Source organism: Polyodon spathula, chromosome 3, assembly GCF_017654505.1.
Source record: "Polyodon spathula isolate WHYD16114869_AA chromosome 3, ASM1765450v1, whole genome shotgun sequence".
Lineage (NCBI taxonomy): Eukaryota > Metazoa > Chordata > Actinopteri > Acipenseriformes > Polyodontidae > Polyodon > Polyodon spathula.
The window spans coordinates 79350679-79366081 of record NC_054536.1 but is presented as its reverse complement, the minus strand read 5'-3'; the positions used below and the strand labels follow the sequence as shown (position 1 = coordinate 79366081).

General features: G+C 36.8%; 1 protein-coding gene across 1 annotated transcript in view; it reads right to left on the bottom strand.

Moving 5' to 3' along the window:
- LOC121313452 (ras-related protein Rab-2A-like) overlaps positions 1-8691 on the bottom strand; it is a 36195-nt gene extending 27504 nt beyond the window's left edge. Inside the window, exon 1 of the mRNA XM_041245985.1 lies at positions 8498-8691. Coding sequence (XP_041101919.1) covers positions 8498-8543 — 46 coding nt within the window. The 5' untranslated portion in view covers positions 8544-8691. The remainder of the gene's footprint in view (positions 1-8497) is intronic.
- Positions 8692-15403: the final 6712 nt, after the last annotated feature.

Below are 15403 nucleotides of genomic sequence, written 5' to 3'. Positions count from 1 at the left end.
ATGCTTCTGGAACATCTGTCTGAAACTGGCCTTTGATAAACAACATTTAGAACCTGATAAACAAACACAGTGAGAAAGGGAACTAACACACCATTAGTTTGATAACATTGATATAAAACTTCAGCTTCTTTCATCAGATTATTTTGCACTGAAGGAAACAATTCTTATTAAAAAGTACTAGACATGCTTTTTGTAAAGGTCACTAAAAATAATAATAATAATAATCATCATCATCTTTATTTTTTATATAGCACCTTTCACAGTGGCCCGCCATCACAAAGTGCTTTACAAGAAACGAGACTAAGGTGTGTGAATTATATATCAGCTGCAGAGTCACTTACAAGAATGTCTCACCCGAAAGGCGGAGCACGAGGCGGTTAAGTGACTTGCTCGGGGTCACACAATGAGTCAGTGGCTGAGCTGCGATTTGAACCCGTACTTCCTGCTTACAAGCCTGTTTCTTTAAATCACTGGACCACACAGCCTCCTATATATAACAAAGTTACAAACAGGAGTTCACCAATAATTGGAACAGAATCAGCATTAGAGATGAACAAATACAGTACCATAATCTGTAACAGCAGATATTTATGTAATGCAAACTGATTATGTAATCATAATTTAAAATAACTTCTGTTGGGCAAATTGGGCAAAATCAAAAAAACAATTGTGAGAGAAAAGCTTAATTTATTTTTAAGAGAAAACAGGCTGTACTAAGAAGGTTCTACAGAGTGTATAAGGTTATTTGATCATTTTTGCTTATTAAAGTATGCAAGCTTCGTGCTGAACAATATAATTATATAACAGCAAATATAGGTCAACATTTACTGAATAAATATTTGTTAAAAACAAGTCTTTATTAGAGGCAGTTTAAACACAAACTTTACACCCACATGTATCAAGGTATATGGTTTTCATTGAAGCTACTGTAGCTTTTAATAGACCTATATGCAGTTCTGTGAAATTAAAATCTGTAGTACAGTGTGACAAAGTGCCCGCCCCTGTGTATATTATCTGTTATGTGTTGCGTGTGGTGTGTTTAAATGTTGGTGTATAGACATTGGTACACGGGATATAAAAGGGTCTGTGTAACACGAGTGTTTAAAATGTATATGTGTATTTAGGCACGAGGATTACACAGCACTTCACGTGCAAGTAAAAAGTAATAATATGTGAGCACGGGGAATTGCACTTGATTAATTCACGTGCAGTTGTACCGAGACAACAACTGGATGATTGATTATCACTATGTAACACAATTTTTGTTCCTGGGTAGTAAGTGTTATTTCCTAATTGCTTATGCCTCAAAAGTATAGAAAATGGCTATTATTCCCCACAAACTTTGCTTTTGTGACCAGGACAGTGATATTTTGAAATTTACCTATTTCCAATGAGAAAACGGGTGAATGTGTCTTTTCGTTCACATAAAGTCAGAAAAAAACATATGAATCCAAATTAACATGTATTTATACTAAAGTAATACAAAAATGACTACAAAAGATTTAGAAGTGAGTAGTTTTTCGAGATTTACGATTATACTGTAAATCAATTTCATGAATCAGCCCCCAAATGTAGTCTCCCATCATGTTCTCGTTATACTGTCCTTGGTAGCGGCGTTGAAAGTCCAGTATATCCTGGTGGAAGCGCTTGTCTTGCTCCTCCGAGTACGCTCCCATGTTCTCCTTGAATTTATCAAGATGAGCATCAAGGATATGGACTTTGAGGGACATCCTACAGCCCACTGTGCCGTAGTCCTTCACCAGAGTCTCAACCAGCTCCACATAGTTTTCGGCCTTGTGATTGCCCAGGAAGCCCCAAACTACTGCGACAAAGCTGTTCCAAGCCGCTTTCTCCTTACTAGTGAGCTTCTTGGGGAATTCATTGCACTCCAGGATCTTCTTTATCTGTGGTCCGACAAAGACACTGGCTTTGACCTTTGCCTCAGACAGCTTAGGGAAGAAGTCTTGAAGGTACTTGAAGGCTGATGACTCCTTATCTAGAGCTCTGACAAATTGTTTCATAAGGCCCAGTTTGATGTGCAGTGGTGGCATCAGTACCTTCCGGGGGTCCACCAGTGGCTCCCACTTAACGTTGTTCCTCCCCACAGAGAACTCGGTCCGCTGTGGCCAGTCCCGCCTGTGGTAGTGCGCCTTGGTGTCCCTGCTCTCCCAAAGGCAAAGATAGCAGGGAAACTTGGTAAAACCGCCTTGAAGGCCCATCAGGAATGCCACCATTGCAGCCTCTTGATGCCATCTCAGAAAAATGCAGCTATGTATCCACTTAGGCAGCTGGAACTAAACTGAACTGGTGGGCTTAAGGCCCCTGTATTTACACTACTATTTATGTTACTGGAATGTTCTAGAAGTTACTCCAAGTTTACTCAACACTGAATCTATCTGGAATGTTCTGGAAAATAGGTAAATTTAAAAATATCACTGTCCTGGTCACAAAAGCAAAGTTTGTGGGGAATAATAGCCATTTTTTATACTTTTGAGACATAAGCAATTAGGAAATAACACTTACTACCCAGGAACCAAAAAAAAAAAAAAAAAAATTTGTTACATGGGGTTACCAGTCGAGTCTCAGTACAGCTGCATAAAAGGAGCATGTTGTTACATATGCGGGGTTGTGTGTTCGGGAGTGGAGAATGGGGGAGAGACAGAAAGAGAGCAAGAGATAAGCGATAAGCGTAATTCTAAGTCTTAATTGTTTTGGTGTAGCGTTAGTCCACTCTGTGTTTTGTCAGTGTATTCGTTTTGTTTGTCTATTTATTTTGGCCTCATGTGCCGTGTCCTGTTTTTGTATTGTTACAAACCTTTTATTTCCTGCTTGTTCATTATTAAACTGCGCATCATCGCCTTCACCATTTCAACAGCTGTGTGCGGAGTCAGTTCCTGTTTCTGGTCTGTCGTCACCCACTTCGGCCGTCCTTGTGACATACAGTGACACTCGCCGCAACAAATGCACTATTAGTATAAATTCTCATCCTGTCTTGTCATTTTTCAGCCTCTGCTTTATGGTATACACCTCTAAAAATCTTCAGCCGAACTAAAATCATAACTAGCATTGGCATGCAAGGATGACAAACCAATGATAAGGCCATCAGTATTTTAACAAAAGGTATCTTACCCTAGCACAAGTAAGCTGATAGTTTGACAAACAAAATTGCTTAATGCTTTTTTAACTAAATAAATTGACATATTCTATAATTATCCTATAAAACATTTAGGATATATCCTAAACTAGGATATATCACAATACCTCTTGGGTCTTCCTTATAAACAGTTTCCCATAGCAACAGCTGTTGCTAAGATGCAGTGGCACTGATGTGGAGGATCTGGTTGAAAATTACTGTTTTTTTTTTTTTTTTTTTTTTTTAAACTGGGAGGCCACTGATCTTAAGCATGGGTATTACTTAAAACAATGTAGAATTATATAATTATTTACATAAGCAACAAATCTAACCCATGGTCAGCTTTATTTGGTTCAATATTTTCTTACTGGAAAACATCTACAAATTGTATTTGAAGATGCCTGATAAAGAACCATGATAATTTCCATAGAGATTTAGGGCTGCACAGAGTAAGAAAACACTGCAGTACTGAGGCTGTGTGGAATAATAATGGTGGTGTATGCCAAGAGAAATAATCCTCCAAAAACCTAACAAATGGAAGTTCATAATGGATGGAAAGATATACCTCCATCCTTCAAGTCAATATAAGAAGCAGACTTTGAGAAAAATCAGGGTCTCCAAGTATTTTTGTTAAAATGTAAGAAAAACAACAGGTTTGGTCATAAATATTTAAATGGTGGCAATATTAGACTAAAATACAAATGCCCAGACAGCTTTACTTGAAGAGCAGACAGTTTTATATTCATTAATAGTATACATATTTAGTAAGCAACCATCTAAGTAACACAACCTTCAGTCCAACACCACAAAGCAGCACAGTTTAGCAGGACAGAGAATTATGTACTTATTTACAAATTACATATATTTATATATATTTTGTGAACATGTTTGTCACTCCAACCTGTAGGAGAAAAATAAGTAGCTAGATCTTAAATTACATGAATATGCTGTACTTTCCAACTCCTGTAATTTGTATATAGATCCAGAACAATTGGTCAGGAGGGCAGCTCTATTTCCAAGAAATAAAACCCATAATAAATCCTGCAAGAGTGCTAAATATAAAGAATTCTAGTGGAGCTATTTGTATTTACTCTTTTTTGTTACTATACATCAACATATGTGTTGAAGAAAACTAGATTCCGTGTGCAGGAAACATAGTTACATAAATCTAAATAATCTTTTTACAGCTCTTCCTAAATATGTCATTGTCAGGCCTTTCTTCCAGCTATATTACAGTGTTTTCCTCTGGCTGCTTTTAGTTAAACTTCACACAATTGCTACCTTGAGACAATAAAGGGAGAGGCAAAGTAAGAGTACTAAGATACACAGGTTCCCCTAAAGCCAACGCCTACGATTACTAGTTTGCCCAATTGTTCACTAGTAGCTAATAAGAGCAGTACACCCCAAGAGACAGACATTCCCCTTGGATGGATAGACCCTGCCCTCTTTATAAGAATTAGTTATATTATACAGCACATACAGGGTAGAAAATTCCAGAAATTTTAACATGCCTGGTCAGACATGTAGCTCCAACTTTTACATGTCCAATGCAAAAATCTATGCAGATTCTCATGAGTTCATTCATGGTGTCAGTTGAAAGGCGAGAGCGCAGTGGGGTTTTCAATCTGTTCATTGCAGCACTATACCCTCTTTCACATGCAGACGTACTTGGAGACAGATCCAGCATAATTTCAACTAAGAGAAGAACATTTTTAATGTTCTCTGGCTTGGTTTTGATAAGGTACTATTTACATAAAGCAAGCATACTGAAGGTGTTTTCCATTTTATTCAATTAGTTTTAGAGCAATCCACTCACTTTGGGCACTTATTTAAAATTGGCTCAAAGTGTCTAATTCTGAAATTTCATTTTTTCCAAATGTTCCAAGAGCTTCTGCATTCATTATAGGTCAAAGAGTTAAGTCAAAGACATTGAATTCTGACAGTGGTTTCTGTAGTGAAACTTGAAAATGTTTTGCAATGCAGCCAATGGTTTCACTCAGAAGAACTTCCAGTTCTTTTTTTTGATCATTTGAATTTCCAGACAGCCTTATATCCTTAAAGGTTTTCTCCGTATAGCCACTAGAAAATGGTTTTGGGAAAATGGTTACTGATATAGTTTTAAAATGCCTTTGACTGTATCCATGAACTTTCCTTTCAAGTAGCTAGATTTAACAACACCTGCAATTGCCAATTCAAGATTATGCGCTATGCAATGAATGTGTATGAGATAAAGAATGTCTTTTGCCATTCATGCTGCAGCACCAGTCCGCAAACAACTCAATACTTTGCGATGAAATATGCACTGTTAAACAACACTTTCATTTTCTGCATTTGTTCTTCAGTTAGGTGAATCAAACATTTTTTGAATGGGTAGCTTTAGGATTTTATTCTGCTATTTTTGCTCTCATGCACAAGCAGTAACAGAAGTAACTCCAACTGCATCACCCCGTACAACCGATTCCAAGAAGTATGAGCTGCTTTGATCAGCAATATTGGAAAACGGACGGACCATACGATCTTCATTGCTTCGAGAAACTAGAATTCTTGTAGCCTATTTAGTCTGAATACCATGTTTGCATTTTTTTTTCACTCACTTCTCTTTCTCTTTTCTGGAGGTTCAGTCCCAGCAGATGGGTCCTGTTCAGTTTGTGTTGTTGGAGTGGTTGTGGAAAGCTCTTCAACACTGTCATGGGTCAACACAGATGACCTTTCTTCTTGCTCTGTCAATGCGGCCAGGCCTCGCTTTAAAGAACTTGCGAATATCCACTGTTTGTTTTTTTTTTGTTTTTTTAATTCTTAGATTAAAACCAAAGCGAAGCAATCAGTATGCAATCAAACAATGTTGAAAAAAGTCTAATTACTGTTTAATAATGTTTGATGAAATGTACAAACATTTTCAAAATACTCAATTTGCTCTCTAATTAAGCTTTTTGTTATTTAAAAATAACTTGTCTATTTTCTAACAGGATGAAATAAAATTAAAAAAAAACCTGCCACAACAGCCTCTTTACTCCCAAACTATGTTTGCGCAAGTGCCTTTTAAAAAAAAAAAAAAAAAAAAAATAAATAAAAAAAAAAAAAATATATCTTACGGTATTACTTTGGCCTTTAAATCCAGAATGCCCTTCTGAACGTATATGTCTTACAAAGTTTTAGTCAGTATAATCGAATTTAATTAACGAATATTAATACGCTTAATTGCTATATATATATATATATATATATATATATATATATATATATATATATATATATATATATATATATATATATATATATATATATATATATATAAATTGAAATCAGGGTTTAAAGTGCAGAACAGTAATAGTGATACTGACATCTTTCCAATTTACAAGTTCATCACGTTGTTGTACCAAGGTACTCTAGATCTTATAACATGGCAATTTGACAGGTTCTTAATCAGGCTGAATATAACTGAACATCCAGTCTCCGGTAACAAAATGTGTTAATTTGACACCAATACTGAGTGGCCTGAATGAGTGATGAACATACTGTCACCACAGCCACTGCCCTGACCCTATATACCTGTATAACTTCCTTGAGAAAAAAAATGCAGTTCTATAGTAAACCCTAAAGACAACTGGAAAATACAAATTGATGAACTATTTGATATTTATTTTTGGGTATGAATGGATTTTGCATTTTCCTGAACCCCCCCCCCCCTTTACAAGTTTACTGAGTTGGGCACCAAGTGGATATTTTTTTTTTTTTAAGGGCCAATAATTTAACCATGATTTATATTTAAAATAAAGTTAACTGGGATGTTTAGAATTAACTTTATGGCAAAACTATACTACAGCTCAAAAGAACACTGCACTGAATGGTATATACCGGTATACTTGAAAGGCATAGTAACGGTTTCCCTATCTTAAATAAGCTTCAGTGGTTTCTCAATTTTAATGGGTTTCTTTTTGTTCTCATTGCACTTCTAATAATGTTTCCTTAACATCAAAAGATCTCTGAATATATAGTACATTACCTTATATCAGGGTCCAGTATCCAACGCACACTGTGCTGTGCTATCATGCTTTCTGTAAAGCAGGACAGAACACCATATATATTTGCATTTGGATAGGGAATCTCTCTCAAATAAAACACAAGAGGTCTGTCTGGTTGTGGACTAATATGAAATAAATTATGAATTGTAGTACTGTATGGTATTGTACTTTTCAAAGTGAATAACAATGTATTTGACAAAGCTGTAATACACAAGGATAAGGAGAGGTTAATAAAAGAGAAATTATATTTGAGTAGATCTCTGGGTCTACAGCTGTTGAACAAATTTAAAACCAAAAAAAAAAAAAAGACATTTGTTGTTTAATACTGACAATAGCTTACTGTACAGTTGAGTAGAATTCTACATAAATTATTGTTATATAATTTAATACAGGAATTACTTTGTTTAATTTATTTTTTTCTTTCTTTTTTAAATGACTAATTCTTCTGGGGGTTCACTGACAGCTTCACAATCAGATCAGTAAACAATTTCCTATCAACTCGTATTGTGTGCGTGACATTTAGTTCGGTTATATTTACATACACAAGTTAACTAAATGGGTTCATTTGTGAAACATTAAAACCAAAAAATGATAATCACTTTTCATCTAATGATGCCGTATCTAACAGAATAGCTGACAGTCTCACAAAGGCACCGTTGAAGGCCTTGATTTGTGGAATCGGTCAAATAACACAGCTGTTCGCTAATAATGCACACAAATTGCAATTAACATCTGCAACAAAAACAAAACAAAACCGTTTATTGCTCCATAATCCTCAGTATTCTTGTCTTCGTGAAAACTGGCAGCTACGCTATATTATCATCATCAGTCATCACACAGGCCTACACAACATACAGCCCACATTGACAAAACACGACTAAAAATATGCATACTTGAATGCTTATAAATGCAAAGAAAAAAACTTTTTCTTCGGTATTGTAAATATTTTAACACGCTGTTGCTTTTCATCATATACAAAAACAAAACAAACAAAAAATAAAACGTTTTTAAGGAGGCATTCTAATGAACCAGGCTAATCTCAGAAGCCATTTTCGGAAAAAGGGTATTCTGTATAGTAAACAATTAGCACCCCGGCGCATTTCCACATCACAGATCTATGGCTACTGAGTATGCAACTCTCGCACATCTTTGAAACCTCTACATGGTGGCCATCCTTAATACCTAATTTCTGTGAAAAACAAACCCTCCCCTCCCACCACAGCCCTGAGCGAGCGTCTCTGCTTTTACCACGTCATTGACTCCAACACTGCGGAAATAGAAGATACGCGTCCTGTTTAGTAAATTTAATCTTTCCAAACACCAGATCACAGAGACTGCTTACCCGTATCGCCAATAATGATGTATTTGAAGAGGTACGCATACGCCATGGCTGGAGATGCTGTAGCTGCCTGTCTTACTCTGTACTGTGTCTCAATATGTGCCTTATTAAGCTCTTAAGTGTAGCGCTATGGTTTGCTGGTCTCTTTCTCCCCACAACGAAGGAACAATAAACACCTCCGATCTGTGCTGTTACGTCACACGCTCCTCCTCGGCTACGCACGCACAACACACGCGCAACACACGTTCCTGAGCCAGGAAGTGCCGACATCTACTTTCACACACAACCTATAACAAACGTTTTGGTTGAAGTTGTCAAGCTTTTTATAGCAAGCAACCTCTCATAGATAGTTGTTATTCTGTGAAAATACTGATTCCAACACAACTTAAGTCAGTGAGGTTTTATTTGTAACGGACTCACTTCTTTAACTAAGCATAGCCTATACAACCGCCCCCACCACTCCCCCCTCGATACCCATGATTGAAGGATGCCGTTTACTTACGCAACTACTTATCCAGTAAACAGTGGGATCAAATGGTAAAAGACCAAAATAGGATGCAAAATTGGACGTCTGAGTGTGTGGTAAGAAATTTGGCCTGCAGCTGAGTGTCATTCCAAAATGTATTTCTTAGATGTTAAACCTATTAAGATATTGCTTTCATTTGCAATGTGAGCAGTCCATTATGCATACTACTACGACTACTACTAATAACAATAATAATAAGTAAATGGAGATTTAGTGCATTCCAGCTCAAGTAGTCCATGGGTCAGAGCAGGTGGGACAGGTCATGCTGGAGTTTACAGTGCTAGTGCTATTTCAAGACAGGTTATCCTTGATGTGGCAATGACTTGCCAAATATCTCCTCATTTAAGTTTAAATATTTTTTAAGCACTCCTAAGCTGAATACAGAGGGTGGACAAAAATGAGAAATACCTGAGCTGTTGTAACAGATTACGGTGGTGGGGGAAAGAAAGAGGAATGAGCACAAATAAACAGGCACTTTTATTCAGAATGCACACAGGTCAGGAACCGGCAACACACTACAACCCCAACAAGACAAACACTGTTATATACAGCAAAGATGGATCTGGATGGGAACAATCACCGGCCCATTGGACAGTCATAATTAGCATGATTCCATTTCTTTAGGTATTTTTTTATTGTCAAAGTTCTTCACAGGTAAGATCCCCTAATATTTGATGTACTATACAGTGCTGTATAATGCCAAGCAATACTATTTTATTTACAGAGGAACCAAATCATTTAGCTATGCAGGCAATTGTTAATTAAGCAAAAACTAAATCCAAGACAAAGTGGAAGGAGACACCGCTGTGCCCTGCAGTTATGGCTATAAGAACAAGTGTTTTCATCTTGCTATTTTTCAGGTCCTGGTTTAAAAAAATACAAAGGGCCATGGGGCTTTAAAACATGTCACTGGGGATCCTTTGTGCTGTTTATCGCAGGAAAACAAGTTTTAGAATCCCAATATAATTGATTGGAATGGTGATTCCACTTGTTATGTACTCTTTAATGAGCCTCAGGTGTGTTGTGAGGCAGAGATTTGTACTTCTGTAAATAATGTAAATGTGGGAAGATAACATTTTGTGTTAAAACCAAGGAAAGACCTTCCACTTCATCATAGCCACATGGAGATTCACCTTAACAAGCTTGCAAAATCAATTAGCAACTTACAAATGTAAATGTACTCTGTGTAATTTGGTCGTGAGTGAAAGAAAAAGAAATTACTAAATGTACTTAACACTTTTGGTATTCAGTAGTAAACCCATTTTAAGTAACTATAGCTAACAAAAGAAACCTACAATTTGTCATCTACCTCCATTAACTATAAAAGGTCTCAGATGTGCAGTTTGAAAAGAAACACAAATGTAATTTCATGTTACTACATGACATCTGCACAAGGTAAAATAAAATATTCAGTTTACAGTGTGTTACTACAGTCTGCAAACCATTAGCTGATTGGTTACTGTGATGGGGTACCCCCACCCTGGGTGTATTTTTGGTTTATTTTGTATCACAGGGGAGTTAATGTATATTGGTATGTGAGCACGGGGTTGTGGGTTTGTGTGTGTGTGGAATAGTGGTGACTGGAAGCCAGTTAAAATCCTCCCTGTAAAAACACGTGGGAATGTGGCTAGAGTCGTGAATTGAATAATTGATTATATGATTAATTAAGGCTCCAGCCACAGGTGTATAAATAGGGTGATCATGGACGAGAAAGGGGTTAGTGTGTTTGGAGGCGGAACGAGGGTCTGGAGGTAAATCGAAGGAAAGCTTGAAAAAAATCATAACAATTGCTACTGTGCTGTTTTGTTTTGGAGTTCAGTGTTTGTTCCCGTTTTGTGTAAACCTTTTATTTTTGATGAATAAAGAAACGAGCGCATTCGCTTCTCGCACTGTAGTACTGGCCTTTGTTGTTGGTTATTTCTTCCGGGTCTAACGTCATCCACACAAGCCATCTTATGACAGTTACTGACAGGAAAGAGGGCCCTGAAGGTGTGGAAATGATGTCACTCTCCAGGTGAAATTATCTAGAAAGTGTAATACAGTCTAAAAGCAACCAGATACAATTCCAGAAGTCATGTTTAATGCCAATAACCTAAACAAGTCGCAATTAAATTATATACTTCACAATCCAGTGATCTTTTACCTAAGGATCTAAGTTTGAAGGTTAGTTCAGGATACAACAGATTAAATATTCCCTTTAAGGAATATTTCCCCAATAATAATACAACCATAAAGCTTGGCTTTATTAGCATAATTTTTTTAAGAAAGGACCACTGTAAATTCTACCAGAAAACAGAGACTTAAATATAAATGCCCTGTTAAATCATGTATGGTAGTAATTTCTGTTAATTATTGCCCAATAAAATAAGACATGACCTTTGTAATATGAACTGCGGCCTGTGTATCACATTTATAAATGTGGCCTTTGTGATGACAGTCTTTGCCGTCTCCCTATGCAAATGTTCTGGTCGACACAGCTTGCCCACTACACAGAATCTTGAGAAACATCATTTAAAATTTCAAGCAGCCTAAGCGAACCTGTCTGAAATATAATAAAACAGCTGTCTCTCCAGGATTACATGATTCTGTGATCGCAGAACTCAATACAGATTTCACACAAGGGTGCAGAACCGTTTTCCTCTCTGAAATACACGCATGTTCATTTGGGTTAGTTTATTTTGGTACTCAGCAGCACCCGTTAACAAACAGCTTCCTCCTAAACTACAGTATGAATCGCTCTAACTGGTAAAGACTGTGCTGAACAGTACCACAATGCCTTCCTTGAAGACAGTGGGACTGTTTTCCCACAATAGTACTAAGTTTTCATAAAAACACAGCCTATTCATAGCCTATTCATATTATACCACATGTGGCTAAATGTAGGGTTATGATTATGTTTTCTGCATTGTTATATATTTTATATATATATATATATATATATATATTATATATATATTCTAAATATTATGCAAGTTCTATTTACTGTACATGCATTGATTTTCACAAGCAGCAATTATTATTGTATTGTGTTTGCTTTGGGACACAGTCAGCCGTCTCTGGGCTCAGTATACAGCTTATTTATCTTGTTAAAATCTGAAGGCTTGAAAGAAAGGATATCCTACCTGGTCACTTGATAATGCCACAATCACAATGCAGTGATTCTGTATTAAGGGACAATGGCAGCACAATGGGTTGCTACTAGAGAGTATAATGTCACCACTGTGTTAACAATTCTATATTCTGACATACTAATGGGCAGTCGTTGCCATCTGTGGCCCTCAAGAACCATTCCAGATATTCCAGCCAGGTTCTAAATTAACTGAACAGACTAAGGGTCAATTAACTAATTTAGGACTAATTTAAGAGCAAAGCCCTGGACTGGTATGAACCTTGAGAGCTGGAGTTGGTAATCACTGTGCTTGCGCGTATTCAAGGCAATACACTGGCATTATAATGGAATTGCAAATGCATTTTGCAAACAGTTCTGTAATTGAGAATCTGTGGCAAGACTTGAAGATTGCTGTCCACCAAAGATCCCCATCCAACTTGACAGAGCTTGAACAATTTTGGCAAGAAGAATGGACGAATATTGCACGAGCCTGATGTGCAAACCTGGTAGAGATTTACCCTAAAAGACTCACAGCTATAATTGCTGTCAAAGGTGGTTCTAGCAAGTATTGACTCAGGGGGTGAATACTTATCTAACCAAGACATTTCAGTTTTTTTTTCATTAACCGTTGTGTCACAATAAAAATTCTCTTGCCTCTTAAGTGTTGAGTAGGTTGTATAAATCAAAGGTAAAAAAAAAAATCAATTTAAATGCGTCAAGATTTCAGGTTGTAACACAAACTGAAAATGTCCAAAGGGGGTGAACACTTACTATAGGCACTGCACAGGTATATCATGTACACACAAAACTATACAACTGATCTTTTTTTTAATAAATTGGTTTATATTGCCTATATAAAAAAGTGCATATATGCAACCGAAGCTATGCGTTTATACACAGACAAACTATCATTGAAATGAAATGAATGAATAAGCATTCTAACAGAATGGGCTTCATTTACAATCGTTTACACAGTCTAAGTGCTGGCACAAACCACACAGATCCTGCGCTTTTCAACATATGCAGTGCACTTACCACAGACTGTCTTTGGGCATTTGGCACAGTTATCAAGAGTCTTGTTGCCATTACATTTTGCAATCTGGCATTGTCGTCTCTTGCGGCTGGCTTCTCCTCCACTGTAATATGCTGTCCCAATTTGTAGCAGAGGATGCTATTGTCAGTGAAGTGGTCCAAATTTCAGATATCAGGGCAAATTTATAATTTTGAAATCAGGCACTTCTGGTTTGCTTTAGAAAAGAAAAAAAAGCAACTCCCCACATACTTAATCACAAACTGTACAATAACAGGCTTCTGGCACCAAATGCTCCACGAGCATATACTAGTGCAATGAAAGCTTCCAATTCCTCCAAGGGCATTGACCAGGAATCATCTTGTAGTTGCTGGTGGGTTTTTGCTTCAGTGCAACTATGCATGTTATGAACTGTATGTATGTTAATCAATAGGTGAAAAGCACTCAATGCGCTTTCATCAATGTTGCATTTTGCATATGCCGTGGGCCCTGTAACTATCCTCAAAATATTATGTTCATCCCTGGAGCTTCAACACCAGCATTTATAGTGTTCCTAACAATGCCATTATTACCAGCCTCTTGATTGCCAGGTGGTGTTGGTGCTACCGCTGGAGAAGCAGCTGGATCAGGTGCAGGGACTGATGCAGGTGAACTGGCTGGCATCCTTGCACTGAGTGCCCTCTTCGCGCACTAGGTCCTGGCACTTTGAGGGCATCCTCCTCACTGTGACTGCTGCTAGAAGATTCATCTTCACAAACCCAGTCTGTTTCAGGGCCAGATTCATCACTGTCATCTCTGCTACATCGGAATCACTGTTTTCAAAATTTCAAACGTTGCTTTTCTATCATGTGTCTTCTGTGATCCATTTTCAATGTGTATTGGGGTAACAATAAACTTCTTAGAAAAATGAATGACATATTAACCAGAGTGCATCTAAAACATAGAGGAGAAAAATAATGGCTCACACAGGTGATAAACTATCACACAGACTGGCAGCCGGGTGCCATGAGCTGTCAAGGCTGATTGAAACAATAAAAATGTCAGAAGGCCGCTCACTTGAGGAATGCAGACTGATATACTCAAACTTTAATACATGGCTGCAAGCCCTAACTGATAAATACAAATAATACTGCAACATTTCATTGTTATAATATGTTTTATATATACTGGCCAATTTGACCACTCTTGGTCGGAATAGGTATGACTATATTTTATCTCCCTTAACTCATAATTGTTGCAGCTACATGATTCTTTCATTGTCAGGGTAATTAATACATATATTTAGGAAAAGTCAGGAAAGCACAGCTGTGCATTTTAAACACATGCACTGCAATTTAAATTTAAATTCCAAAAATTGAAAAAATTACCACCTTGGCCGTTCTAGTGTTTGATCTTTATCCCACTTTTTAAAGTGCATTATTTGCTTAGGATTTAACTTGATCTAACATTTTGTCTCCTGTAGGGTCTTGCTTTATTTACTGCTCTGTGGGACAACAAACATGTGATCAGGTACAATAGGTTCACCATTCATGCCCAACAGAGCTGAAAATTGTGATATTCAGGGTTCATTGAAGTGCAGCATTTAAGTTTTGGATGACATCATGTGGTGATGAAAGGTTCTAAAGTTGCTACATTAATTATGGTGCTGTCATTATATCTTTATAGCAAGTTTAATAAAGTACCAAATAACAAAATAAACAACAACATTGTTAAATACTTTTTTTGTTGCTTTATGGAGCATTAGCATTAAATTACTGCACACATTTGTCATTTTTTGTTATTTGGTGCTTGTAAAGAAGCTGCTATAAGGATAGATAAAATCAAAATGTAATTGTAGTACCATTTGTCAATTTGCAATTTTTGTTTATTTTTCCACATTGAGACAGTTATTACACAGTTCTTTATCTGAGCGGATTTATTTTTTTTGTTAAAAGCACAAACATTAATAGACCTCATATAAATAAAACTTGGTTGACTAAATGATTACATTTGACTGTCAAGGAAATTCATGGTTAAATTAATTAATATAAACATTTTTCAGATATTTAATCCAGACTCCTGTCTGTGTCATGCTGTAGGTATTGTTGTTACTACTAAATGCTGATTAGATGCAGAGGCCACAAGCTGTGTTAACTCTCTGAAGCTTGCCTTCCAAAATGCCAACTCATTGTCTAGTCTCCTAAGGCGTCAAAACTTGCCAACCTACAACACAGTTTTACCATTATTGTGTTAAAAGCTAGTTAA